The sequence below is a fragment of the Megalops cyprinoides genome, chromosome 24 (genome assembly GCF_013368585.1).
Source record: "Megalops cyprinoides isolate fMegCyp1 chromosome 24, fMegCyp1.pri, whole genome shotgun sequence".
NCBI lineage: Eukaryota > Metazoa > Chordata > Actinopteri > Elopiformes > Megalopidae > Megalops > Megalops cyprinoides.
This window is the reverse complement of record NC_050606.1, coordinates 21,761,505-21,787,303: the sequence shown is the minus strand read 5'-3', so window position 1 is coordinate 21,787,303 and position 25,799 is coordinate 21,761,505. Positions and strand designations below refer to the sequence as shown.

General features: G+C 44.7%; 2 protein-coding genes across 7 annotated transcripts in view; one reads left to right on the top strand and one right to left on the bottom strand.

Annotated features, from left to right (window-relative positions):
• The window catches only part of LOC118770948 (laminin subunit alpha-1-like), a gene marked incomplete at its 5' end in the record, with an annotated part of 45,274 nt that extends 30,412 nt beyond the window's left edge, over positions 1 to 14,862 (top strand). The window contains 22 exons of the mRNA XM_036518737.1: positions 91 to 196; positions 859 to 1,041; positions 1,727 to 1,881; positions 2,190 to 2,333; positions 3,455 to 3,588; positions 3,925 to 4,075; positions 4,164 to 4,288; positions 4,683 to 4,833; positions 5,551 to 5,695; positions 6,777 to 6,918; positions 7,800 to 7,914; positions 8,258 to 8,425; positions 8,788 to 8,939; positions 9,113 to 9,298; positions 9,633 to 9,822; positions 10,422 to 10,528; positions 11,161 to 11,350; positions 11,768 to 11,937; positions 12,523 to 12,665; positions 13,342 to 13,469; positions 13,749 to 13,971; positions 14,702 to 14,862. Of these exons, the coding sequence (XP_036374630.1) occupies positions 91 to 196; positions 859 to 1,041; positions 1,727 to 1,881; positions 2,190 to 2,333; positions 3,455 to 3,588; positions 3,925 to 4,075; positions 4,164 to 4,288; positions 4,683 to 4,833; positions 5,551 to 5,695; positions 6,777 to 6,918; positions 7,800 to 7,914; positions 8,258 to 8,425; positions 8,788 to 8,939; positions 9,113 to 9,298; positions 9,633 to 9,822; positions 10,422 to 10,528; positions 11,161 to 11,350; positions 11,768 to 11,937; positions 12,523 to 12,665; positions 13,342 to 13,469; positions 13,749 to 13,971; positions 14,702 to 14,862 (3,369 nt within the window). The remainder of the gene's footprint in view (positions 1 to 90; positions 197 to 858; positions 1,042 to 1,726; positions 1,882 to 2,189; positions 2,334 to 3,454; positions 3,589 to 3,924; positions 4,076 to 4,163; positions 4,289 to 4,682; positions 4,834 to 5,550; positions 5,696 to 6,776; positions 6,919 to 7,799; positions 7,915 to 8,257; positions 8,426 to 8,787; positions 8,940 to 9,112; positions 9,299 to 9,632; positions 9,823 to 10,421; positions 10,529 to 11,160; positions 11,351 to 11,767; positions 11,938 to 12,522; positions 12,666 to 13,341; positions 13,470 to 13,748; positions 13,972 to 14,701) is intronic.
• A 1,996-nt stretch (positions 14,863 to 16,858) lies between these two features.
• LOC118771213 (rho GTPase-activating protein 28-like) overlaps positions 16,859 to 25,799 on the bottom strand; it is a 34,136-nt gene continuing 25,195 nt past the window's right edge. For 4 of the 6 annotated variants that reach the window (XM_036519136.1, XM_036519137.1, XM_036519135.1 and 1 more), the window contains exons 8-15: positions 25,695 to 25,772; positions 23,198 to 23,357; positions 22,756 to 22,838; positions 20,962 to 21,159; positions 19,520 to 19,657; positions 18,442 to 18,572; positions 17,910 to 17,974; positions 16,859 to 17,476 (exon numbers count right to left, since the gene is read on the bottom strand). In XM_036519136.1, the coding sequence (XP_036375029.1) occupies positions 17,385 to 17,476; positions 17,910 to 17,974; positions 18,442 to 18,572; positions 19,520 to 19,657; positions 20,962 to 21,159; positions 22,756 to 22,838; positions 23,198 to 23,357; positions 25,695 to 25,772 (945 nt within the window). In that variant the 3' untranslated portion in view covers positions 16,859 to 17,384. The remainder of the gene's footprint in view (positions 17,477 to 17,909; positions 17,975 to 18,441; positions 18,573 to 19,519; positions 19,658 to 20,961; positions 21,160 to 22,755; positions 22,839 to 23,197; positions 23,358 to 25,694; positions 25,773 to 25,799) is intronic. The other 2 variants (XM_036519138.1, XM_036519139.1) reach the window with 2 other exon arrangements.

The following is a 25,799-nucleotide window of genomic DNA, read 5'->3' as shown; positions in this document are numbered from 1 at the left end:
TGAGTCTGACCTTGTAGCAGAATCAGCAGAACCTATTGCCGGCATGGTAGAGAACAGTCCCACAATGCCCTGCTCTCCCCCCTGGTGTAGACTCTGCTGTCGGTGGAGGGCACAGTAGCAGACGTGTTTGTCGAGGTCATGCAGCATAGCTCCGAAATCCTGGCTGAAAGTACAGCCCTAAGCAACAAGGCTGCACGTGAGTGGGCGCTCAGACACACAAGCAAATACACACACGTAACACTGTGCAATGCACTGATAAACCCAACCAGACTCAGTATGACACACACACGCACTAGAACACAGCCACAACCTCATGACCACATCACTCTGGGTACTGGTGACAGCCAGACCTGCCTGACAGAAGACCCATGGCTCACAGCATCCATTTCAACAGCTTTGTGTATAAAACTATTTGTTTTTTCAGTATGAAAAAATGTTTCATGTATTTGTAAACATAGCAGCATAGTGAGTTAACATAAGCTGAATAAATGTATGCATGTTCCCTGTAGGAGATGCCATGTTAAATCAGCACCATTTTATCAGTATATGAAAGGTCTTATTTCAATTGTGAATGCATCTATACTAAAAGTCACTGAATGTGGGAAGATCTTGTTTCTCTCTCTCTCTCTCTCTCTCTCTCTCTCTCCAGATTTCTTGGTAGACTCCACGCACATGAAAGAAAGGCATGACTGGATTGGAAAGAGTGTACGCAGTATCAGCAGCCTACTTTTTAAACCTGCCCGTATCCTCTGGAGCCTGCCCAATGGTGAGCTAGCAGTCTGTCTCTATCATCTGTCAATCAAATGCCCTGCCCCTTTCCCACCAGGCACATAATGTAATGCTGTCTATCATCCATAGGTACCAATGACAGGATCCAAGTGGCCAATCAGCACACATATATGGCCAATGCCTCCCTGCTGCTGGCCCTGGACCAGTTCGGTGGTCTGAGTATGAGGCTAGAGAAGTCGACAGCAGCTGTGACACTTGTCAACAACAGTGTACAGAATGCAAATGAGTTGATCAGCGACTCTGAGAGGACTGGTGAGGAAATTAATTCCCTTTATTGCTGGAGCATCCTTTGCTGATTTGAGCAGCACTAACATCTCTTTATCTTTGTGTAGTGGTGGGCTTTCCCTGCATAATTATGTCAATTTTGAGACGATTCCCCTTGGCGTAAATTTGTCATAGCTGAATTTTTGACGACTCTCTGTGTTGGCACGCATCAGCATTCACACATTTAACAACAAAGCCAACAACAAAAAATTTTGCTGTAACCTGGATCATATACCAGAATGTATGCAGTAGACTTCAGTAACAACCAACAGGGTGACTTACAGTGATTGCAATTACATTGCATACATTGTTATGATTTAGCAGACGCTCTTATCCAGAGCAGCTTATGAGGGTTACAATTTTACATGTAATCCATTTATACAGCAGGATATTTACCGAGGCAATTCTGGGTGAAGTACTTTGCCTAAGGGTACAGCAGCAGTGCCCCAGCAACCTTTCGGTTGTAAGCCCTGTTATTTACCACTATGCCATGCTGCCTCTAATTCACATTTTCTTAATATTCCCATTCCCCAACTGCAGATCTCTGACCAGTGTTGAAAATGTTCTTTCTGAAATTTAAGGATCTTGCAGTTAATTTGACAAACATTATGGCAAGCTGTCATATCCTGTGGGACTGTTATTGTCGTATTGTTTTTTTTTAATCCGGTCCCAGCAAGCGAGGTCGAGTCCAGGGTGGGGGAGATGGGGAGGTGGGCGGACCGCCTGATGGACCGCCTCAGGCCCTTCAGGACCCTGATAGAGCATCTGAACAGGAACCTGACGGACATCAGAGAGCTGATTGGCCAAGCACGGACAAAGGCTGCTTCGGTTTGTTTGGGCACCTCCCGGATTTCACTCAGTCACCCACTCCCACTATATATATAGAGATCAATAATAGATTGATTTTGTAATATCGTATTTCACCTTATGGATGGTAGGAGTGCTGTGATGAGTTTGAGCTTGAGTTTTTTTATGTCATATGACCATGGTATTTGTATGACCACAGCGAACGTGTGAATGTTAAATTGCAGTATGAAAGAGCCTCCATATGAATACACATGTGCCTACCCCACAGTTCCCTGCCTGAGAAGGGGTGTCACTCTTCACAGGGCAGGTTGTGTTTTTCTTGCCCATAGATCAGAGTGGCAATGGCAGCAGACAGAAACTGTGTGTGGGTCTACAAGCCGGAAGTATCATCCAGTAACTTTAACACCCTCATGATGACGGTGAAGACCAGCAAGCCGGACAACCTGCTCTTCTACATGGGCGGCAACTCTAGTGTACGTGAGGCACTAGAGAGCTGATAATACTGGTGTGGTGCCATTGTATCCACACTGGTCAACATTGGACTTTAGGAACCAAGTAAATACAGTTAATAATTAGTTTGGAGTGGATTTATCAACAGCAGTGTAGAGTGGTCTTATCAACACTAGAGTGTCCATAGCAGTACCAGCACAGGGTATCTGTATGAACAGTAGTGTGGAGTTGCTGTATAAAAACCAACATGGAGATGCTGTACAGACACTACTGTGATGATGTCACATGAACATCACATCGTCAGTATGGAGTGACGGTATGAACATCATTGTAGAGTCATGTAGTACATAATGCGATGTGGAGTGGCTATATCATCATTGCGGACAAGCAGTATCAAAACCAGTGTGTAGTGTCTGTTTCAACACCATTGTGGAGTGAATCCTTCAGTACCTTTCTGGAGTGATTATGCCAGGTTTAAAAGGACTATGCCCAAGCATTATGTACTGAATGCTGTTGTTGACATGTGCTTCTCCCTGAGATATTTAACACATTTAGATCATCTGATGGGCCCTTGTGCTGGGTGTTTTGAGTCTGTGTCTCCTTCCTTTGTGCAGATGCACAGCAGATAACATTACTGAAAATCAAATGATAAATCTGCCTTTGGGTGGAGCACAATAATGCGATTTGGAGTCCATCCCTGAGGAATTAAGGTCAAAGGCTAAAAAGGCTAATGTTTTGACCCTGTTAGAATGAGTCACATTCACGTAAGTGACCAAGCTCGTGAGCTCAAATCAGATTACAAATAAGTTTTAGATCAATTCAAAGCCACCCCAGTCTCACATGAACAGCATCCGTACCCCAAAGGTATTTGTACTTTTTGTCCTTTTTGTAGTCTCATAAATTCTAATAATCTCCAGATGGGAAGTATTCTCCGGTTAGATGTGCGGTCAAAGTTTTACATTCCATTCCAACTTATTTCCATTTAGACGGCTCAACCTCAATTGTTCAGAGTCTTAATCACTTCAATGCACTGATGGATGTTGGGCATGCATTATCCCTCCTTGAAATTGTATTGGGGGTTCAAATCAGCATCATTTTTTAATCGTCCATGAGTTTATGACCTGGATTGTGTGGTTGATGTCAGGTGGACCTCATTGCTCTGGAGATGCATCATGGGAAGGTGATCTTCCTCTGGGATGTGGGCTCTGGGCTTGCCAAGCTGGAATACCCTGACGTTCAGATCAACAACAGCAGATGGCATCAAATTTACGCCACCAGGTCAACTTCTTACATGTGTCACTTGCGAACATAATTACATCTGACATTCTTCTGTATGTAACTGTCTTGTGTTTGTTTTGTTATGACAGCGTAATATGATATGCTTCAGTAAATAATACAGCTGTCAGAATAAATCCATAATAAAAATTCTGAACATAATTTGTTCGTCTCTTTTGTGAAGAGTTTCTGCTCATAATCATAATACTGCTACTAATTATAGTAGGAATATGGTGTTCATAATCTGAAAAGGGAGGTTTCAGGGTTCAGTTGTTTGAGGAACTGTTATCTGTGTGAGTGCAATATTATGCAGTCATCTGCTTCCATGTTGGGCCTCAGGTTTGGAAACCAAGGTTCTCTAACAGTCCAAGAGGTGATGTCAGACCAGAAGCCGACAGTGAGGGCAGCTAAGTCTCCAGGGTCTTCCACTGTAATGGGTGTGGACTATTCCACTCGGATCTTCGTCGGGGGTCTTGGTGGCCAGTTCAAGGTAAGCAGGGCTCCATGTCTCTTGGGTGTGCACCAAAGACCCATGCTCTGGCTTTTATGAGTTTGCACAGATTCCTTTTGGTTTGCAGAAGTCCCCAGCAGTCAAGGTGACTCACTTCGAAGGCTGCTTGGCAGCAGTGTCCCTCAATGGGAAGGCCATGGGCCTCTGGAACTATGCAGAGAGGCAAGGGGCATGTCGAGGCTGCTTCAGCAGGTATGACTGATGAACCCGCGGGGGTCTCTTTCATTTATGCATTACTTAGAATTTGTTAAGAGCACTGTGGAAAAAAAACAGTATTGTGCATATGGTTAAGTTTAGTTCCGTCTTTGAGAAACGCATCAGATTGAATACAGGGTGAAATTTCTCTCACCCGTGCTCATGGTTATTGTTTTTGTAAAGAACAGGCCTGACATACTCTGACAAAGGTCCTGTGAGACTGGAAGCTCAGTAACAAACAAATTAAAATTCTGACTTATTTGAAAGTCTACTAGTATGAGAGTATTCTTTCCAAGTTTACAACATGGTTTTAAGTAGAGAAGTAAGAGTGAATTAGCGGGCATGGAAAGTGTTTCTTAGTGGTATCTCCCCCTTGTGTGTGGTGTGACAGTCCTCAGGCTGAGGAGAGCTCCTTCCACTTTGATGGCAGTGGGTTTTCTGTGGTGGAGATGTCCATCCGCTCCAAGGACACACACACCATCATGCTGTTCAAGACCTTCTCCCCCAATGGACTGCTCCTCTACCTGGCCTCCAACAGCACGGTACTGCACATCTTTATTAAATCTTTATTAGAATCCACACTCCTGATCATAGAATCGGATAAGTAAGTACATATGACCAGGTGCATTTAGAGCAAATGATGGAACAGAGGCCTGGACCCCGACTGCTTACCACTGGTTTATAAAAATATGTTTTTTTCCTAATGCAATTTGCAGTTGATTGTGAAGATCATTTAATTTACATTATTGTGCATTTAGACTACATTTATATTTCATTTTACACATGTACGTATCCAGAGCGACTTGCAAAAGTTCATCCAAGAAGGTTAGGCGAACAGCAGAGACGATACTAAAATCACTGTGTCTCAATCTGATAGTAGGAGTCATTACATAACATGTCATGTGCCATAGTACATGTGAGAGGAAGTTTGACCCTAGACGAGCAGCTGCATTCTGTATGAGCTGGAGGGGCCTGATGGCATGTTCAGGCAGGCCAGCAAGAAGAGTGTTGCAGTAGTCCAGTTGGGACAGAACAAATGCGTCAACAATAAAATGGACAGCATATGTATCTACAAAGTGAGATTTACCTAAAATCGGGGGAATGTTTACAGGACTGTTGAATATTTTTGTCAACCACCTCTGTTCAGTGTTCTCTTCAATGTATGTTCTGACCTATTACATTTTTGTCTCGTCACTCCAGGAGCCCTCAATACCCTCAGTAATATACATTGATTTTGACTGAATTTAAATATTTTATAGAGAGACTTTTTATCCATTGAACTGGTGGAGGGGAAGGTGCGGCTAACCTTTGACCTGGGGTCGGGACTTCTCACTCTCACCTCCACAAAAGCCTACAACATTGGGAATTGGTACAGAATCACCCTACTAAGGAGCAAGCAGAAAGGTCTGTGTTTAACCAAAAAAGGTCCTTCCATGACACCTCCATGAAATGTTGGTCTGTACTGAACACTCGTCCACAAAACTATACTTCTTTCTGGTGCTGCTTTTAGTGAATGAAAAATACACAGAACTGCAAAACAGTGATCAATTACTGTTGGCCTTACACATGTAATTTAATCTAAAATTATATACTAGATCATATTTTTAAAATGTGTAAGAGATATATACATGGAAAAAATGAATGTATTTTGCACTGTAATTACAATCACACTTAGACTGGTTTCCAGGTAATTTCCAGCAGGGGATTTGAAATTGATATTCATAGAATTCAGAGTCCCACAGTTAAGATGCCTCTCTTGCTGCTCCGCATGTTTCAGCAGATCCGTTAAACTCCGCAGGTCAAGACGGGTTTATTAATCTTGCTTTTTGCTGACAGCAGTAATTGGACTGCATGTCTCCTTCGCTCGAGAGGGCCATGTAGAGCAAAGACAATATCTGGTGTACAATTTCAAGGGCCATCCCATGATTTATTGTAGCCATGTGTTTGCCAAAGGGAGCAACAGAACCGAATTGCAAGATAATGAAGGTAAATCTATCCCAGCATGCTGTCTGTGATTAAGTCCACATGAGTTTTCCAAGTGATTTATCGGGTCTCCGTCCCCTGGCCTCCTTCGGGGCCATAAATGCGGACAGACGTGGCACTGCCAGCCAATAGTCTGCCTGTAAATCTCCAGGGCGGTAAAGACAAGATCTCACTGCCAAGGATGTGGGATCTCCCGTCGCTGTGATTCTGTGAGAGGGGGGAGACCATAAAACCCGAGGTCAAACCAGCCCAAAGGTGCTTGCTTTATAGAGCTGAAACCCTTTGAAGGCAGGGGTTGACTTGTGCACTTGTCGTTTCAAATGAGGAGCCATGGCTCTTGAGAAACAGCAGGCGTTGTGAACTTGTTCTCCAAATTGGTGTATTTTTTCTGGAAAATGCACCCAGTGCATCATGGAAGCTCTCACAGCTTGTACGTAAAACCACATAGCGGTGTTCCATTGCTTCTGTCTTACAAGTGCTGTCTCGTACTTGTCCTGATCAGTTCGCCTGGCAGTAACGGATGCCTACACCCCAGGGGACACAGAGATGTTGAAGGGCACATCCCCCGGCACCGCCTCCGACCTGAACCGCTCTGCCAGGGACCCCATCTACATTGGAGGGGTGCCACAGGCCGGACTCACCAGGTACTGTAACGCTGCCGGCCAGCAACACTCTCTGCATCCTCAGAGCCAGAAATGGTGTTGAACTGGGACCACATTCTAATCCCAAACTACACTACTATCAGGGGAGTTGGGTTTGGATTGTACAAACAAACACCTTTCCGACAACTTTATTTCCAAATTAGGATTTAGAGCAATGTGGATTTATTCGCTTAAAAGTTTGGCCAGCACGAGAAGTGAAAGCAACTGTTCTGATTATATCACAACCTCAAATCTTTCAATTCATTCTAACTGCAGTGTGCTTTGTTCTCAACGTCCAGAATTTAATAAGTGCTGTGTTTGAACCTTTCTTACAGAAGGGAACAGTAAACTTGCCTCTCAAAATTAGAAATGCTGTGGTTGGATTGAACCCGGTGCTTTAGCCATGACCTGCTTGTTGATCCCAATTCTCTCTGTTTGGAGCAGAAACTTGCAGCCTGCTGATAAGCCATGGCATGCTCAAGTTATTAAATTGTGAATCAATACAGGTCTTCTCCAAAATGAAAGTAGAGAGGGTGCAGTGTGTTGTGAGATCTTACTGAAACTATATCTTCCGCTGAAAATCCATCTCTGCTGTGAGAACATCCTCATCAATCTCACATCCAGTCTCCCTGCATTGAAGACCCCATGGCACCTTCTTATTGTCCTTGCTTCCTCAGGCCGTACTTACACAGACACACATTCTAGTTAAACATTACCAGTTCAAGGAAATGAATATAAACATGACATAACTAAATGACTGATTTATTTATTAAATACATTTAAACTAAAGCAAAAGCCAAAAAATGTCTTGTCAACATGAAGAATGAGGTGAGTGTTCAGACCAAAGGAGATGTGGGAGCATCAAAGCCCCTATGTCTTTGCAGGAGGCGGGTGGCTGCGCGGTCTTACATCGGCTGCTTAAAAAATGTAGAAATCACCCACAAGAGCGTTGACCTCATGAATGATGCCTACGGTGTCAGAACAGGCTGTGTTTTAGAGGTAAGAGTACATCTGTTAACCTTTCCCAGTCTTGCTGTGAGCTGAGCCTTGCACAATGGAAAGTAACTTTAGATTCTAACATATTTCATACAGAAGTTGCAGTCTCTATCTGGAAAGAATCCACAACACTAAATTAGTATGGATGGGAAGTATTTGTACTAGGAAATGCAGTATAAGCACAGTATATAACTAAAAAGCATGTTTTATTAGGCTGTTATCCTAAAAGGCAATGACTAAGTGAATATTTGGATTTATTGCTCTCCAGCTGGTGCTGGAGCTCATAAGCGTGTTCCGTGCAGCATGTGTTGCGTGACTTTGGCGTGCGTTTCCTGTGGGGTTGCAGCCTGTTCAGAGCGTGACGGTCCTGAGCGAGGGGTACGTGCAGCTCCGCCCAGTGACACTAGGCCCCGAGGGTGACATCATGGCCACCTTCTCCTCGCTCAGTGACACGGGCCTGATCCTGGTCGGCTTCAGTAAGGAGGGGAGTCACCGGACTGGGCAGTCACAGAAGGTAGCAGTGCTTCAACCACCACATGAGTGTGTGTGTGTGAGTGCCTGTATGACTGTGTGTATATGAGTGTATTAGTGCGTATATGTGTATTTGTGTGTGAATGTGTCCGAGTGTCTGTATGTGTGTGTATTCGTGTGTGCATGTGTGTGAGTTTCTGTGAATGCCTTTGTGCGTATTTGTATGTGTGTGCACATGTGTGAGTGTGTGTATGTGTGTGTATTTGTGAATATGTTTGAGACCCTATGTGTGTATTTGTGAATGTGTTTGAGAGCCTGTGTGTGTATTTGTATTTGTGTGTATTTGGTGTGTGTTAGTGCCTGTGTGTCACTTTCTGATGCTTTCTCCTTGTGCCCTGGCCTTAGCCCTTCCTGGTGGTCATGCTGGTGTCTGGCCATTTGGAGGCACACCTGAGTATGGGAGAGGGTGGGAGTTTCCTTAAGGCTGTGCTGAAGTCCAGCATTGGGACACTGAGTGATGGACAGGAGCACTCCCTCATTCTACAGCGCAGGGGGAGGTGTGTGAGAGAGCCACAGTATACATCACTACAGTATTACAACCGCTGCTACTAACATTACTATTACTATTACTACCACAGCTAAACCAGTAACCTTCTGTATGTGTGGGTGTGTGTGCATACATACTTGTGTGTACGTGTGTGTGTTTGTCTGTGCGTACGTGTGTCTGCAGGACAGTGACAGTGCAGGTGGACGAGGACATTCAGGACAGCCTGAGGCTAGGCATTTCATCAGAGGGGGCATACCTGACATTGGACCCACTCTACATCGGTGGGCTTCCTCCAGCAGAGGGCGCTAGCGTGCACAGGACCCCCAACTCCTTCTATGGCTGCATCAAGAACCTGGCCATGAACATGGAGTGAGTCTAACAGCAAGGGCACTTTGCCATCTGAGTAACGGCCTTTGTCTTACACTCTTACACCATTTTTTCAATTTAACATGTATAGCATAGCTATTACAGTGCTCCCATGTTATAATATGCTCCCCTGTTATAATGTGTAAACCTCTGAAGACGTAGATTGCTTTAGTCTGACAAGCTCTCTCCTTGCTAATGTTTGTTTAATCTCCATACTGCAGAATGTCTCAGTCTTTGTTACAGTGACGTTTCAGTGTGGACTCTCCTAGTGTGGCTGTGTGCTGTGGGAATGGTGGCCTGGTTCTGGTTCTGACCAAAATTTGCTGGTGACCAACAGGTTATTGGACCTGTCAAGCGCCCTACAGTACCACAATGTGAACCTTAACAGCTGTGTGCTTAAGAGGAAACCAAAGTCTGCCCTCTCACCCGATGATAGTCATCCAGAGGCGGAGCCTACCCCTGGCCATGCCCAAAGCTCCACCACACCTGTGACAGAGGTCAGCTCCCTCCCCCTTGGTCCAGTCATGGTGAAAGTCAGAAACTCTGAAGCTATCCAGAGTCTAATGACTGCCATGACTCCTACATGCATTCCACAGCTGAAAGTAACCAGGATGTTGGCTTATTAGAAGAAATTCTTCATTCTCTGATCTTTTTTATTTCCTTAGCTAATGCCCTGATACAGGGTGACTGAGACAGGTCACATTTTCACATATGATGCATTTATATGGTTGCCTTTTTGAAGAGGAATACAGGCTTGGTGCCTTATTCAAGGGTACAAGAGCAGGATCCAAGCCAGGGTTCTAACCTGTAACTGGTTTCAAACCCACCTCCTTAATTTGTGGAGCTTTGCTGTCTGCCTGTGACCTCCCCAGGGATCCGATGATGAATGACTGTTTCTCTTAGGAGCAGAAAACAATTCCATCTGAGGATCTGTTATACTGTTTTACAAAAGGAAAAATACATGGTGTGTTTGCCAAATCCCTGACAGAGCATTTGTTTTGGTTTTCTGATCGACTGTTATGCATTCTGGAGTCAGGCCTTGCACGGCTGAGTGAGATTAAAGAGAGAGAGAACATGGTACATTTCCTTCCTGTTCTTCGCTACAACGCGTCTGTGTGGTTCACAGTGCGCCCTGGCCGACCAGACAGGAAGCATCCCAGGCGCCCACCAGTTCGGCCAATCCAGGCACAGTCACATGATGTTTAACATCAGCCCCCAGGCCATCAGGACCAGGTGAGCACCCTCCCTTGCATCTACTGCTTCTAAATATCATATCCCCTCTGTTTTTAAATACATAATACATAATACGTATTATGTAATATGTAATAAATCCATAAATAAATAATGGGTCCGTAACACAACACTGACAGAAAGTGACACTTACCATGGTAAATGAAGAGAAGAATTAGAGTAAGTCACACGAAAAGTATAAGTTTAATGTTGTTGGGGTAAGGGGTAATGTTGTTTGGGGTGTAACTACAGCAACATGTTGCCATTGTACTGATGAGACCTCCAAGAAGATTTTTTGATGTTAACTCCTATCACCACCTGTGCAAAACATTGCATGATCTTTAAACTGCTGAACTCATTCCTGGGACGCCTCTGACTGGCAAGGCAAAAAAGAGTATTCTGGATTTCACTTTATCTAAGTCCTGATCTGGATTCAGATTTCAGTCATTAAGAAGTAGCGGTCAGAAATGGTCATTATCGGTTGACATGCTTGGTGGTGCACCATGAAGGTCTATGCATATCTGGCCCACTCAGCCTCCCCTGTAGAAGCCAGCCTGTATAGACTTGTGTTACCTGATTCTGAACAGAGAGGACTGTGGGTATACAGTGACACAGTATGTTCCCTCTCCTCACAGACTGTCTCTCCAGCTGTCAATGAGGACCTTTGGGTCCAGCGGCATACTGTTCCACACATCCCACCCCCAGAGGGTGAACTACGCCTCTCTCCACCTGCAGGGGGGGCACCCCATCTTTACCTGCAACCTGGGTGGGATCCCAGCCACTGCCTCGCACCCCAAGACCATCAACGATGGGCAGTGGCACACAGTGAGCTCCACCCACCACCCAGGAAACACCAACCCCTCAACCAGCTGAAATGCTGTTGCAGAGAGAGTTTATCACTAGGGCGACACCAAAGTGTTTCCTAGTTCAACTAAAGAGTTCTTCTCACCTTTAAGCTGCTGAGGTGTTAAGGAGTTCCTGTAATGGAAAGTTTGGTTTGGTCTCACTGAATAATATTGATGGATCCTGATAGTCTGTGGTTGACCGATTTGGAAGCAGCATCTTCAAGTGCTTTAGAACACCTTCCTGCCTTAACCTTATGCCTTGTGAGACTGTTGTTATCACCCGTAGCAGTCTCATGTCCCCTGTGGATCTGTCATCTACATCGGTAGCAGTTTTATATCTGCTGTCCGTGCGTTGTTCACTGTGCGTGATGTTAACACGATCGCACGTTATCCACAGGTGAGGGTGGACTTCGACAGGCACGCGGTTGCGGTCAGCATGGACGGGAGGCGGTCAGACTGGGTGCTGGTTGAGGGAAAAGACCGCTACCTGGATGTGGAAGATAAGCTCTACCTAGGGGGGCTGCCCCCAGGTTACTCTGGGAGGAACATTGGTGATGTGAGCCACTCGCCGTCCCTGCCCAGAGACCTGAGCTCGCACATCTGCGCCTCTATGTACACTTGGGATTTATTTTGGCTGTAGATTTGGTTTCAGTCTCTAAAGACAGAAATATGTTGTTGGATGTTGTATTTGTTGTGTTTGTGCTGTTTGTACTAATAATAGCTTTATCAGATTAAATTAATAAAATAAATTAATTAGATTAAACTAATAATAATGTTTTGTCACCATATTCATTTTGCACTTACATAATTATGTTGTAGCCCTGATCCCAATTAATTAAACATGTAATAGTGATTTAGCGCAGTATTTGTACTCTTTTTATAAGGCCCGTACATATTTTCAAGAACATATTAACAAAAGGAAATATTTATACTTTTATTAGCACAATCGCACCTTTGAGAATACACGTATTTCCTCCAGGGTTTCAAGGAGGCAGTGCTGTAGGAATGTCAAACATGGCTCAGCATTCAGTCAAAAGCACAATCAATCTCAGCTAAGACCTCAGCAAACACAGGGGAGCTCTGGGATCAGGGTTGCAAATCACTGATCTGAGATCTGTTGTCCTCCTTTCCCTCCTTGCAGGGAGTGCACAGCATAGCTGGCTGCGTGCGGGAGGTGACTCTGAACGGGCTGATCCTGGACACCCGGAGCCCAGCCTCATCCTTCGCCGTGGCCAGCTGTTTCTCCCAGGCTCAGAGGGGCAGCTTTTTCGACGGGACCGGATTCGCCGCCACGCGTATGACCATGACCATAATGCAATGACCGCATTAGCGGCGCCACCTGGTTCATTACACAGGCCGCTCCTTCACTGTTCTTTTCAATAATAAAGGTTTCTGCTTGCACTACATGTGTTCTGAGGCATGTCTGCCTGTTTGAAAAGTAAACTTTCCAATAGCACATGTCAGTGATTTACGCAGGGAAGACGCTATGTGCAGTGTGCGCTCCCCTGAGTCTCTGACACTGTCCTCTGTTCTACATTACATTACATTTTACATTTAGGTCATTTGGCAGACGCTTTTATCCAAAGCGACTTACAAGTGAGGAACAGCAAGCAAGCTACAGTAGCGTAGGAGACCTTGGAGTGTTCTGCTGGTAATTTACTGCCAAAGGGCCCTATAGCAAATAAAATCTCTTCTAATTAAACAGCTACTAAGATTAGTTTGCTGATCTATACTTCAGTCACACAGACAAACGTTTCTTTGTGCATGCATTTGTATGTCTCAAATAATTTTCCAGGTTCATTTCAAATGAATATATGTAGAAAAAACTGTTTGTCCATTTTAGGATTCAGAAGGGTTTGTTGGCACCCAAAGGTCAGACATTAAAGATCAATCTCTGGTGACTGATGTGAAGTTCACATGTGCATTTATGCCTGTTTGTGATTGGTCAGCTCTCTCCCCTCTCTTCTCCAGGGTTAGAGGGGTACAAGGTGGGTTCAGATGTGACGGTGGCCCTGGAGTTCCGCACCACAGCATTGGATGGTGTCCTGTTTGGGATCAGCAATGATGGTGCCATCGGGCTGGAGCTGGTCAGTGGGAAGGTCTGTGCCCTGGGGTAACAGGTCCACCTTCAGAGACGATGATGTCTTTAAGTGTGAATGGCATATCATAATAAAAGTACCGGTACTTTGTCATGATATAAGCCAGCATACTGGTTTTATTTTGAAATGGATGTGTGTATTATCAACTGTGAAATATAAGAACATGCCACAAGAAGCGCAGTGGTACTCTACATGCTTTGAGGGTCGCAAACTGCAACTGCAAAAAAAGGATGGTTCAAGGGAGCATTTGTTGACTGTAACCATGCTGGAACCCTGCAGATCCATTTCCATATGAGCACAGGGGCGGGGAGGATTTCGGTCACCCACACCCCCTGGGGCCCCTACAGGCTGTGTGACGGCCGCTGGCACCTCCTTCTGGCAGAGAAAAGTAACTACAGCCTAAGTCTGATGGTGGACGGGGTCGAGACCCACACCAAAAACCCCCACCCAGAGCCCAGCTACACAGAAGCCAACCACCCCATCTATGTGGGAGGCTACCCTGGTAAGCCTGCCCCCTGAACACCCACCCCTGCTCCCCTCCCTCACTCTAAACCACAGACCTGCTCTGATGCTGTTTATTTATGTATGGTGTCATGTGACAGCCTTGTCACACTCCAGTTTCCTCTTCTCCAATGTGAACTATAATTGCTTAGCGCTTTAAACATGCGGGGGGCCATATTAGCTGAGCCCTCGCTGTCTGTCGCTCACAGACAGTTTATTTATGTACATTTATCATGGCAAGAGACGCGCCCAGTCCTGGCTTTTGATCATCACGGTTTCCGTTTTCCCTCCAGAATGGGAACCATATTTGGTTTATACACATTGACCACATTGGTGTAAAATCATTGAACCAGTTCCTCTGTCAAAAGGCAACTTGGGTGGATCTAAGAGAAAGTGAAACTCTGGGAAAGTATCTGGTTGGACACATGTAAACATTTCTGTGGACTTGAAAGAGCCAGATGCTTATGTGTTTTGGGACGTCTAAACAGTTGTTTTCCCCGTACTTTTTCAAAACACTTGCCTTTTTTAAACATACATGAGATGGATAGGGTTAGGGTTACGGCCACATTCCACTCAGACAGACATGTTAAAAGATATTATTATTACTAAAAGATATTATTTTACAGAGAACAGACCAGCAGGTGCCCTTGAAATGTGGCCAGAGGTTTTACTCGGGCCAATGTTGACAATGTTGACTTGCACCATGACCATCACCTCTCTCCTTTCCGTAGGTAATGTGACGGAGAGTGGCCTAACTACCAGAGTGCCATTCCAAGGCTGCATGCGTGACCTGCGCCTAATCAGGGGTGACCTGACCGATGCCCTCGACCTCAGCATGGCCTTTGACCTCCAAGGCGTTTCCCCGAATTCCTGCCCCGGGCCTGCGCTCTGATTCCCCTCCTGTCCTCTTTCCCATTTTTGTTTTATTTTTTTAATAAAATCATTTTGATACTTTTTGTGCATACTCCTGAAGAGAGGCTTTTAAAACAAGCATCCCTGTAGTACTCCAATGAGTGTCCGTCTGATGACTCACATTGTCAAGAGGCTGAATGTCTTGTGAATTCTGTGTGGAGTCTACTACCATCTCCGTATATGTGCTAATAAAATGCCATAAATTTAACTTTCTGACTGATCATGTTTTACCATCATCTAAGCTCTGATGAAAACACAGGAAATTGTTGCTCAATGGCCCTTTTCTGGTGAAAAGGGCTATTTCTAGTGAGTCTTAATAAACTGAAAATTCCCACGGGTCACACTTCCCACACTTATGAAGAAAAACCATCTCAACAACTGGTGCCAGTGGTTCTAAGTAATATTACTCTCTTTCAGAGAAAAAGGTCCTTTAGGGAGGCATTTGGGATGTTTGCCCTGTCCGAAAACTAAAAATAAATAATTGTTTCTTGAATACCTATGGATTTATTCCAGTTGTCATGGCAGTGCAGCTCCTTTCCATGGGACTTTGCAATACATCTATTTTGGACATGTGTACCCTAATAAGTGTTAAAGGAACCCCTGAGGACTGAGAACCTTCCCTTCTGCAGATACTGTTAGGGACCCAGCTTCACTGTCATCACCATGTAAATACCAAAACTAGTGCCAAACAATGGTATGAACCTGCACCTACTTAAGTAGAGCAGAAGCATGATAGCTATCAGAGCACCAGGACAAGTCCGGGCTGGTGGCATGAGGTGTTGATCTGACACACGAAGCCCTGCAGTGGAGTCAGAGAGATTTACAAGGACACAGGTTCCGGTCGTTGACGAGGAAAGGGAGACAAGTGATATCAGATCTGGTGATGAGCGGCTGGGGGTGGGAGTGTCTATGTTTGTGTTTATATGTATGTGTCCTCTGTCCCAGACTCAAGTGCAGTGTTTGGTTTAGCAGAAACCAAGACTGGTTCTCTCATTCAGGTCTTGGTAACGGTCCTTTCTGGTCATAATTCAAGGCTAACTGATTTTCTGCAGCATAACACAAGCAAACCATATACATTATGTCAATGACAATGTCATGAGGAAAGAGAGATCACTGTGACCCTAACTGAGATTAACACCATGAATACATTGTCTTACACCCAGACCACGGCCACTCACCAAACCAATATCAAGTCAGACCAAACCATGATTTGTGATGTCTATGTGCAAGCTAAAAGGTGACCAAGACCAGACATATTACTGACACGTTACTGACATCAGGAGACGCTAGCAGAGACAGCAGAGTCTGAACAATAATCAGAGCAAAAAAAAGACAGCTTCTTCCACGTTGTGGAAATGGGATTTATACACATATGAATTACCCTTTACATAGCTACCCTTTAGCTTTGGCTAAAGCAGAGCTACATTTCCTCGGCCATGAAGACAGCTAATTCTTAGACATTGTCCTCATTTGGACCTGACAGAGGTTGACCCAAGACTACTCTATATGTATAGAGCATATGCACACTGTACTCTACCACACATGGGCTAAAAACATGGTCTCAGATGGATGGAGCTTGCTTCTTACTGGTTAGAGTGGCAGAGTTCATGTATAACAGAGACTGTCAGTGGTTTTTGTCCTCTACTGCTTTGAAGACCACAGCTGACAGCATGCTTTCGGAGGCTTTTGGCCTTTCCTTTGGCCTCCGGTCAGTGGTTGATTATGCAAATATTAATGAAGGAGTCGCTCTCCCAGGCTGGTATCAGCTGCTAGCGGAGCCTGGGTTTGAGACCAGCTCAGTCCAGGCCCCACTCCGACAGCTGCATGCATCACCTCACCTTTCATCACCACCCCAAATCACTTGGAGAGGCGCCAACAGATCATGTGACCCCCCCCCCCCCCCCCCCCCCCCCCGCGACCTCACAGCACCCAGCTTGGTGCTCTCTTTGTATAGCAAACAAACAGACCAACAGACAAAACAAAGCACTGTGTTTAAAGTTGACAGTAATGCAAAAATGTGGGATAAATATGTGGTATAAATATTGTATGTACACATTTACACTGTGGGGAAACACAGCCAGTGGGTAACATGGCTACTCCAGGATTTGTATTAGTGCGCACTTCCTGGCACCTGCAGTCCTGATAGGCTCCTGTTGAAATTGGAGGGGCAGAACTGACCAAGGCAATGACTGTTTACTGATCATACCTCTATTTCAAAACTGTCTAAAATAAAAAAAAGTCCATACATGTGCAAGTGCTCTCCTCCCAGAAATTCAGTATGTCCACAGAACCGGGCTCTTTAGAAAAGGCAAACAGCCCAGCTGTTTAATGTCCAGGATTGGGGATTGGGTTGAGGTGCTGAATCCAAATCAACATCGATCCACAGGCACAAGTATCGATCGCCCTGGCTCCCAGCGCACGTTTTCTAGGACGACCACCAGGGGGCGATAGCTTCCTCAGAAGGTTCACTTTCATAAGTCTGTTCCTGCTCCCCTGGTGCCTTCAGGTTGTTCTGGGCTTAAACACCCATGAGCAGTTGGGATTCACACGGTATAAGTCAAGAAGATGCGCCTCAGGGTCCAAACATCGCTCTCCTAAAAAAACATTTCATCAAATATTAACAAAAAGGAAGTTCTAAATGTCACAAAAAGCAGAGAGAATATCAGAGAGCATTTGTCACTAGGGAGATTTCTGATTTCCCCTCTGACTGAGCTAAATTCCTAGTTCCTAGTTCCTGAAGTGGAGCTGGGGATGGAGCTTTGTGTGTCACGGCCATCATTTTCATTATTCAGTAAGCGAAGTACACATACTAATATCTTCTTACAGAGGGTCTTGGCTACGGAGTTCTGCTGGTTCAATTTACGATGGGCACAACTTACAATGTAAAGTACATGGAATCCAACGTCTCAGTTGTCACAGTTATATCCTTCCCCCACATGGTAAAGTATGGTGTAAAGGCCAAAACACACAATTATATAACCACACACTACCTCACATGAGCTATGAGCTGCTAAATGTGCTGCATACCTATGTTTCCCCCAACCTCAAACAAGTGCTGCCTTTGTTTTCTGCTGGGACCTCGAGAGCTTCTGCTGAAATGAAGGGAGGGACAATTAGCTGTGCCTGAAACAGAGGACTCATACCAAAATAAACACACACAGAAGAACACACACACAAAGTACACACAGATACAACAGCCACATACGCACACTCACACACACATGCAGACAGACATACACACATATAATACAAATGAGTTCTTAACAATTTCAGTAAAAAGTTGCTTAAAAAGATACATATTGTGACACACGGATTCACAAGCATACAAACACGTGCACACATAGACATATATACACATATACAGACAACTATACACATATGCACAAACGTGCATATATGCAAACACATATGAGCCCACCGAGTAAATCCAAAGACATAAGCGGATGCACACAAACGGAAAAGCAGACACACATGCAACTGCGTACACACACAGAAACGCAGATACTTCCACATGCAAACACAGACACACACACACCGATCATGAGGTCTCCTCACTGACCCGTTCTCGCAGTCGAAGCGAGCCATGACATCTTTCGCCCTCGTCCCGCTGTCCAGCAGGATCGCCATGGAAACCTTGGTGTGCATGGGTGCGTGAACCCGGATGATCCCCTCGCGGAGGAGGTCAGAGAACTGCGGGCACATGGGAAATGGGGGTCCAACGCTGGCCAACACCACAAGTGAAGGGTGGACACATGATACAAGCCTACCTCTCAAATTTACACCCAAATGCTCATTCTTCTACCAGGAGAACAATCAGGACACCTTGGATCACTTTCAACTCGTTTCACATAATGGGATGGGTTAGGAATAACATTAGATAAGCAGATCCTGGATCATTTGGTGTGGACAGAATGTACCAGTAGTTTTTTAGAGGTTAGTCAGCAGAGCCTTTTTTGCCAAATATGACATTTAGTTTCTCCCTCTTGCTAAATCACTTAATGTTTTATGGATGTAAAAACACCTTGGTGACATTTGGTTAATGAGAAATAAGGTGATTAGAGACAAACAGTCACACTGGTAAAGCCTTGCACTGAGGGCCAAATGAGAGGGAGCAGTCTGGCAGGAGAAGGTTGACTGGAATGAGCTGTGATCAATGTCATTCATTAGAAAAATTAAGTGAACCTGTGGACCACATCCAATCACACACATTAAACAGAAGGATTAATATATTAAAGAAAACTAATCAAAATGTAAATTTAATTAATCTTATGTAAAGTTTAATTACTCAATCAGTGAGCACGTTCAGTACAACGGAGGCTTTCATTTAACCAGCGTCTTTGGCATTTTTTTGATAAAATTATCAGTTTGCCATTTGAATTTGGAGCATGAAATTATGTTTTCTTTTTTTAACCACAATGACACAATTATTTAAAAACGATCACCAACTAAAGTTTCTTTGAATATACCAGGAGCTAAGCACGTCAGTAACTACTATGAGATCTGTTCATTAAAGCTTATTCGGTACATACAACCAGAATTCAGTCCCTGGGTTTTTCACATGCTCCTTTTCCACAGAACCGATACAGGAACTGTTTGCTGTGGTTTGGTTTTCCATGGGAGGGAATAGGACTGCGCACCTGAGCCTTCTCTCTCTTGTCCCGGTCCATGGTCCACCTCCGCAGCAACTTTCTCTTGCTCTTCTCCGAGCTTGGGGGCTTCTTCGTCACAGACACCTCATTCAGCTTCCTCAGGTGGGAGATGAGAAAGCATGGCACCTAGGGAGGGGGTGCGAGAGAAAGAGGAGGGTGAGTCAGTTTCTCCATCCAGGCCCCATTAACTCAGTTCCCACAGAAGCACATTCCAGCCAGCTTGCCAGGTTTGTGAAGATCAGATCTTTACCGTAGACACATTTCCCCTTCTTGTTTTATAGTGCTGTGTAACAGTGTATTTGTGTTCAGCGTCCTGTGTTTTAGTGTTTTCCTATAGGTTTTCATTTACAAACCTTACGATATAAGCTCTCTGTCAACAGATTCATCTTCATCTGCATGGTTCACTCTCTATGATTCAATTTATTGCCCTCATATCTGCATCCACTTGCACTCTAGATCATTAGTCACTTCGTATTCTGTGTCATGCCTGTCCAGTTGTAAACATGTATCTGCATGTTAGGTCTCTTGCCCTAACTAACTGCCCTGACAGGATAAATAAAGTTGCTTTGTACCAGTTTATAAAACATCAGACTGCATGTTTGGCTTGACAGGTATTGGATACTTGACTGACTGCTTAATTGATCAACCACACCCACCAGTTATATAAATGAGAAGTGGACTGTGAAGAGAAGAGCAAGGACAGAGCTATTGAGGGTTATATTTGTTTTATATTCTTTGTTTTATATTATATGTTTCAGTTATTGTTTTAACCATTTTATCTATTTTGCATATGCTGATGTTCCTGTTTTAACCTGTCCTAGTTATTTATAATAACACATTTTTCCATTCCTGTGTGTCCTGTGTTAATAGAAAGCCTTTTATGTGAGAAGAATTGGCCGGCTTCTTCACAATGTCTCGGAATCAATAACACCCTGAGAACTTGAAGGGAAGCTATATTGGTTCAAGGATATTGCATCAAGTAGCTGGGAGCTTTGACTGGAATGAGAGCCTACAGACACTGCTGTTCTCCAGTAAAGCAGAAAAGTGAGACAGAATTGACCATTAGCGGTTACACGCTAGCTGTTGTTAGCACCCGGTCAAGGGCCATACCATATTTCTGTGTCGTGATGGGAAAATTAAGCTTCATCAACCCTATAGCTGTAGGTGGAGCAACCATGCACAACCAGTCGTCGGCTTGTGTGAACCAATCAAAACACTCTGCGCATGGTAGTTCCACCCACTTTAGGGCTCATGAGCCTCACTCTCCCATGGCAATTGAACTGTATCCACTTCACAGTCATAACAATCCTATGCAGTCATAACAATCCTCTCTGAAGCTTTGACGGGCACGGTTTCAGTGTGGGAGGCCCTCCTGGGCCAGTGGGTGGGGCTGCGGTGTTGAGTGGACACAGCAGAGGGACAGCGCTTACTGTCCACAGCAGGTCCTGGTTGGTGATGAGGAGGCGCACCAGGTGGGCCGCACCCGCCGCCCCCTGCATCTCCTCCAGCTTGGTGCTCTTCCCGTGGGCGATGAAGAGGTTGGGCGCCACGATCATGGACACGTTCCACAGGCTCATGCGGTTCTTATCCTCGTGGGCCACCACCTTCCTGAGGAACTCCAGCAGCGCCTGGGCGACCAGCGAGATTAAAATCAGTGTCCCAGCAACTACTGATCTACATGACTCTAATGGATTGAGGGGAAACGCTCCAGCATATAGGAGCTGTTTAAGCCACCATGATGTTCAAAGTACAAATACATAAATCTGGCAAGATATCTGTAATCTGACATGTTAGCACGTTTTGTTATATCCTGTTCCCAATATTTATGATATTGATGACAAGGAAAGTACCAGATTAACAGTTATCAAATGCAGCAGAAATAGCCAGAGCTCTTTCTCAGCCTCAAAAGATAGTGAACACTGATGTCAGCCTCAGACCAGTAGCAGGCAGTCTACTGGGGGATCAGAGCTGCTGGGGTCCATTCAACAAGCACAGCGCCAAAAAGGATTTGGGACAGGACATGATGGGAAATGAAGTCCACACTGCAAGGTTGTTAAGTATGTAAAATCAACTGTGTTCTTCATCTGCCATGAGCTCTCTGTGAAACCTAATAATCTCTTGCTCTACACGATCAACTACATTGATTTACTGCTAGGCTTGCTACTCACAAACTCATGAGGTCATGAGTTTAAAAGACATGCACTTACAGTAATCCCCTTGGGGGAGATTTATATGGGAAACCTGTCATGGTAACCATCCTAATGGTATTTCATACCACATCCTGGGGAACCTCAATCCCTTTGATATACAGGTCACTCTAAATCAACCAGCTGTGTAGGCTGGGAATGCACAGTAACAGTTGATGAATGGATGTCAAAATGGCCCACATATTTTCTATCAAAGGCTCTCATTCAAGAGATGAAGAGAGCATTATGGTTTGGACTGTAAGCAGGTGATAAATACTGGATTTGAAGGAGCTTCACATACTGGGTAAGGCTGAGTTTGTCCAGAGCTCTGAAACCTGAGGTCATTTTCACTTGCATGGCTTTTTATGAAAACAGTCTGAACACTAAGTATCCACATAGCATGGGTTACAGGTCACAGTGAGCAAACAGTCACTCTGGCTTTGGATCACGTTTGGATGTGATGTCATAGTCTCAGTTCTGCTCAAAACACATCTCTAAATCCTCTATAACAGACTCAGTCACATCCACCATACAGGGTAGCCAGCCCATATCCCACAAGTTTACAAATGATAACACTGTGGCTTATAGTGAAGGAGGAATTTAGCACTGTTAGTCACAGATGTGTGGGGAATCAGAGAGTCATTTTTTACAGGACTGATTTTTCTTGGGTTGTAGCAAAAAGAAGAGGTGAGAATTTTGGCATACAGAGGAATAGGGAGGTTTGATAGACAGAGGAGGTGAAGGGGTCCAATGGGGTTAGTAGCATACATCTACAACGTGTCTTTGGGTTAGAAGCACGTACCTTCAGTGTCTTTGGGCTAGGAGCGCATACCTTCAGAGTGTCTTTGGGTTAGAAGTGCATACCTTCAGAGTGTCTTTGGGTTAGGAGCGTATACCTTCATAGTGTCTCTGGGTATAGGAGCATGTACGTTCAGAGAGTCACTGGGTATAGGAGTGTGTACCTTCAAAGTGTCTCTGATTATAGGAGCGTGTATCTTCAGAGGAGAAGATACCTTCTCTGGGCTTATAATCACGTACCTTCAGGGTGTCTCTGTTGGGCTCTGGGAGCAGCATAATGAGTAGATGCAGGGCTTGGATCTGGTTCCTGGATGAGGTCATATCTGACAATCACCACAAGCCAAACAAGTTAGCATCGCACTCAGCACAGCCCACATCCTTTTAAAGAGTGGGCAGAAACCAAAAACAAAAAAAAAGAACAATGCTCCATTCTGAACAGCCCTGCAATCAATATGGCTGTTTATGCCATGTAAGCTCAGAGTAATGATTCATGAAAATTGCTGATTGATACCTCAATTTTCAATACCATCACATTGCCATTGTCAGAATGTAAGAATTTATTCATGAATGGGGAGATGACCGCATGGTATTTGTGAAAACTAAATGAGTAAATGACTATGATGGACATCTGTGTGCGGTGTTCTGGCGAGGTAGAGAAGGGTGGGGGGTGAGCAAGACTCACTCTGCACGGCGAGGAAGGCTGGGAGGTGCTGCAGGGTGAGCAGTGGGCACGGCAGCTCTCGGATGAACATCTTCAGGAGGCCCGCCGCGTCATTCTGACGCACCTGCTCCCAGTCAAAGCGGTCTTCATAGAACTTGGCCTCCAGCTCCTGCCTCAGATGCTGCCGGGAACATCCGGCACACAAAATGCCTTCAGACCAAGTTTGGGAAGAGGAGGAGGCTCTTTCCCCTCTGCTTAATTAGGAAACTATGTGTAATGTTCTTCTTTGACTCAATTGAGTCATTTGCAGTTGAATAAGTGGCTAGCGCTTGCTAATCATTTATGCAAGTGCAGTGCAAAGAGTGCAAGTCAACAGTAATCAATCATGCAGTTCGAAATAACAGACTAGGTGTAATGTGGTCTAGGTGCAATAGACTAGGTGTAATGTTCTTCTTTGACTCAATAAATAGACTCAATTTTCAAATGAAGTGGTAGCCCTTGCTAGCGATTTATTCAAGTGCACTACAAAGAGGGAAAGTCAAGAGTAATCAATCATGGAGTTTGAAATAACAGACTGACACCTACTGGACACAACAGATAGCAGCAGCATATCAGTATACTACAATGGTTCTATGAGTATATAAACCCCAGGGAAAGTGTCTGGTTGGATGCACCAAGAATTTATAAATCAGATTTGTATGGACCAATGAGCTGGTATGTGCATGGCATGTCTATGTAAACACTTGTCTGGCATGCTTTTCATGCTCTATTGAGTTTTTCCCAGAAAACACAATTTCAAGCTAAAATTAGGTGTGCATGTCGAAAGATAATTGTTAGGTAAACTATGGCTAATTTTTCAGCAGACAGGTCTGGGTTCCCTTCATCCGGCCCTTGTGGAGTCAGCTATAGGTCTGCTGTGGCGGCACCACTCCCTGCACTAACCACATCCATGTGTGAGCCCCCCCATTGGCGTACACACACACACACACACAAGAAACCCAACACCTACAGGCAGAGCTGAGCTTCATATTGTGTGCTTTGAACCACTCTGGTGCCACAGACATGAACCCCAACACACTGGGTCTCTGTTCCCCATGGCCTAATGCAGAAAGCCACCTGATACCCAGAAGTAGATAAAGTCAAGATGCTGGGATAGGTAGCTGAAATAATAGCTGAAAAAATGATGAGTTCTGCTCAGTGGAGCTCCCTTAAATGGGGGGGAAGTATTAGTCAGACAGGTCCTGAGCCTCACTGCTCTCAATCGTGCCCAAGGCCTAAACAGCACACTGCTCTCCTGACTAAAACATGCAGACTCAGCTTCTCCAGTTGCTCACTCTGCTCATCTTAAGTGTCGGCTAACAACTAAAACCAGCCGTGTCATTTGCCAACAATGACTGGAAGCCCAGAGCCATAATACAAATTGGCTTCTTTCTACCATGGATAGTGGTGGGCAGGTCGGCCAGGGTTTCCTCGTGTCACTGCTCTCAGGCACCCTGCCTTTTGTCAGGGGACTGCAAGTTGCACTGATGACATCAGTGGAGTAGCACCTGTCCTCCAGTGAGCGCCAACCTCACTGTAGTTCGCCGTATGACTTGAAGTGCAAAAAATAGCCGTTGGCTGAGTGCAAGCGTATCAGAGGATTGCATTCGTCTCACTTCAGCGCCGCTGCATGAGTGCAGAGATCGCTGCGGCGAGACCAGCCCAGTCTCCAATTGGCAACTCCAAAATAGCGTTGCATAAGAGGAAAAATAGTATTAAAAAAACCTTCCTGGCTCAAACCACAATGTAGCACAGTGTGACAGCAGACAGAGAGGAAGCAGTGCGATGCAATAAGAAACACAGGGACAGGCTGCAGAGGAGCTTCAGCCTCCACTGGGGCGGTCACGTGCCCACAGCTCTGCATTGTCTATTTCATCCGCACTGTGTCTTAGGGCGAACGGCCACCTACAACAGAGAAGCGTCTTCTCTGCCAGGCGAGCTATGTTTGGAACTTTCCATTAACTTTAATTGCTTAATTTCTGTTTTATTTTAGGGCCCAGGCCTGCAGTCAGTGAAGATTATTTCAGACAAAGATTTCAGAGAACAAACTCGGTGATCGACTGTATAAACAGTACTTACAAAAAAGTAATGCATGCTCAAATACATTTAAAGACCTTGTCAGCACATACGTCATAAACTGGGAAATGTATCAATTATCAGATATGTGATTTACATGTGTGAAACACTAACATTATATTGATTGTGAAAATAATGTAGTTTTGATTTGCTTTGCTTCTTCCAAAATGATTAATACACACTTACTGTTTTTATTTTACAGCATTACCCAAATTAAATTGTATTATTACTTTATTTCTTTTAACAATATGCTTGTAAAACTGGCTGTGAGACATCAGCCTGAAACTGCATTGTATGAAATTGCATTTGTATATACACTATACAAATAGGTTTTTTTGTATGTCACATTATAGCAGCAATAACAATTTCTCCGTACATGTTTTTATTTATTTCATGTTCTCACCTTCACCCTGGAGGCTGACCCGGGCACTCTCAGGATACCCTCTGTCTGCAGTCCCGTCTGCTCCAGCTTGGACAGCAGCTGCAAACACAAACACAGGTAGAGGGC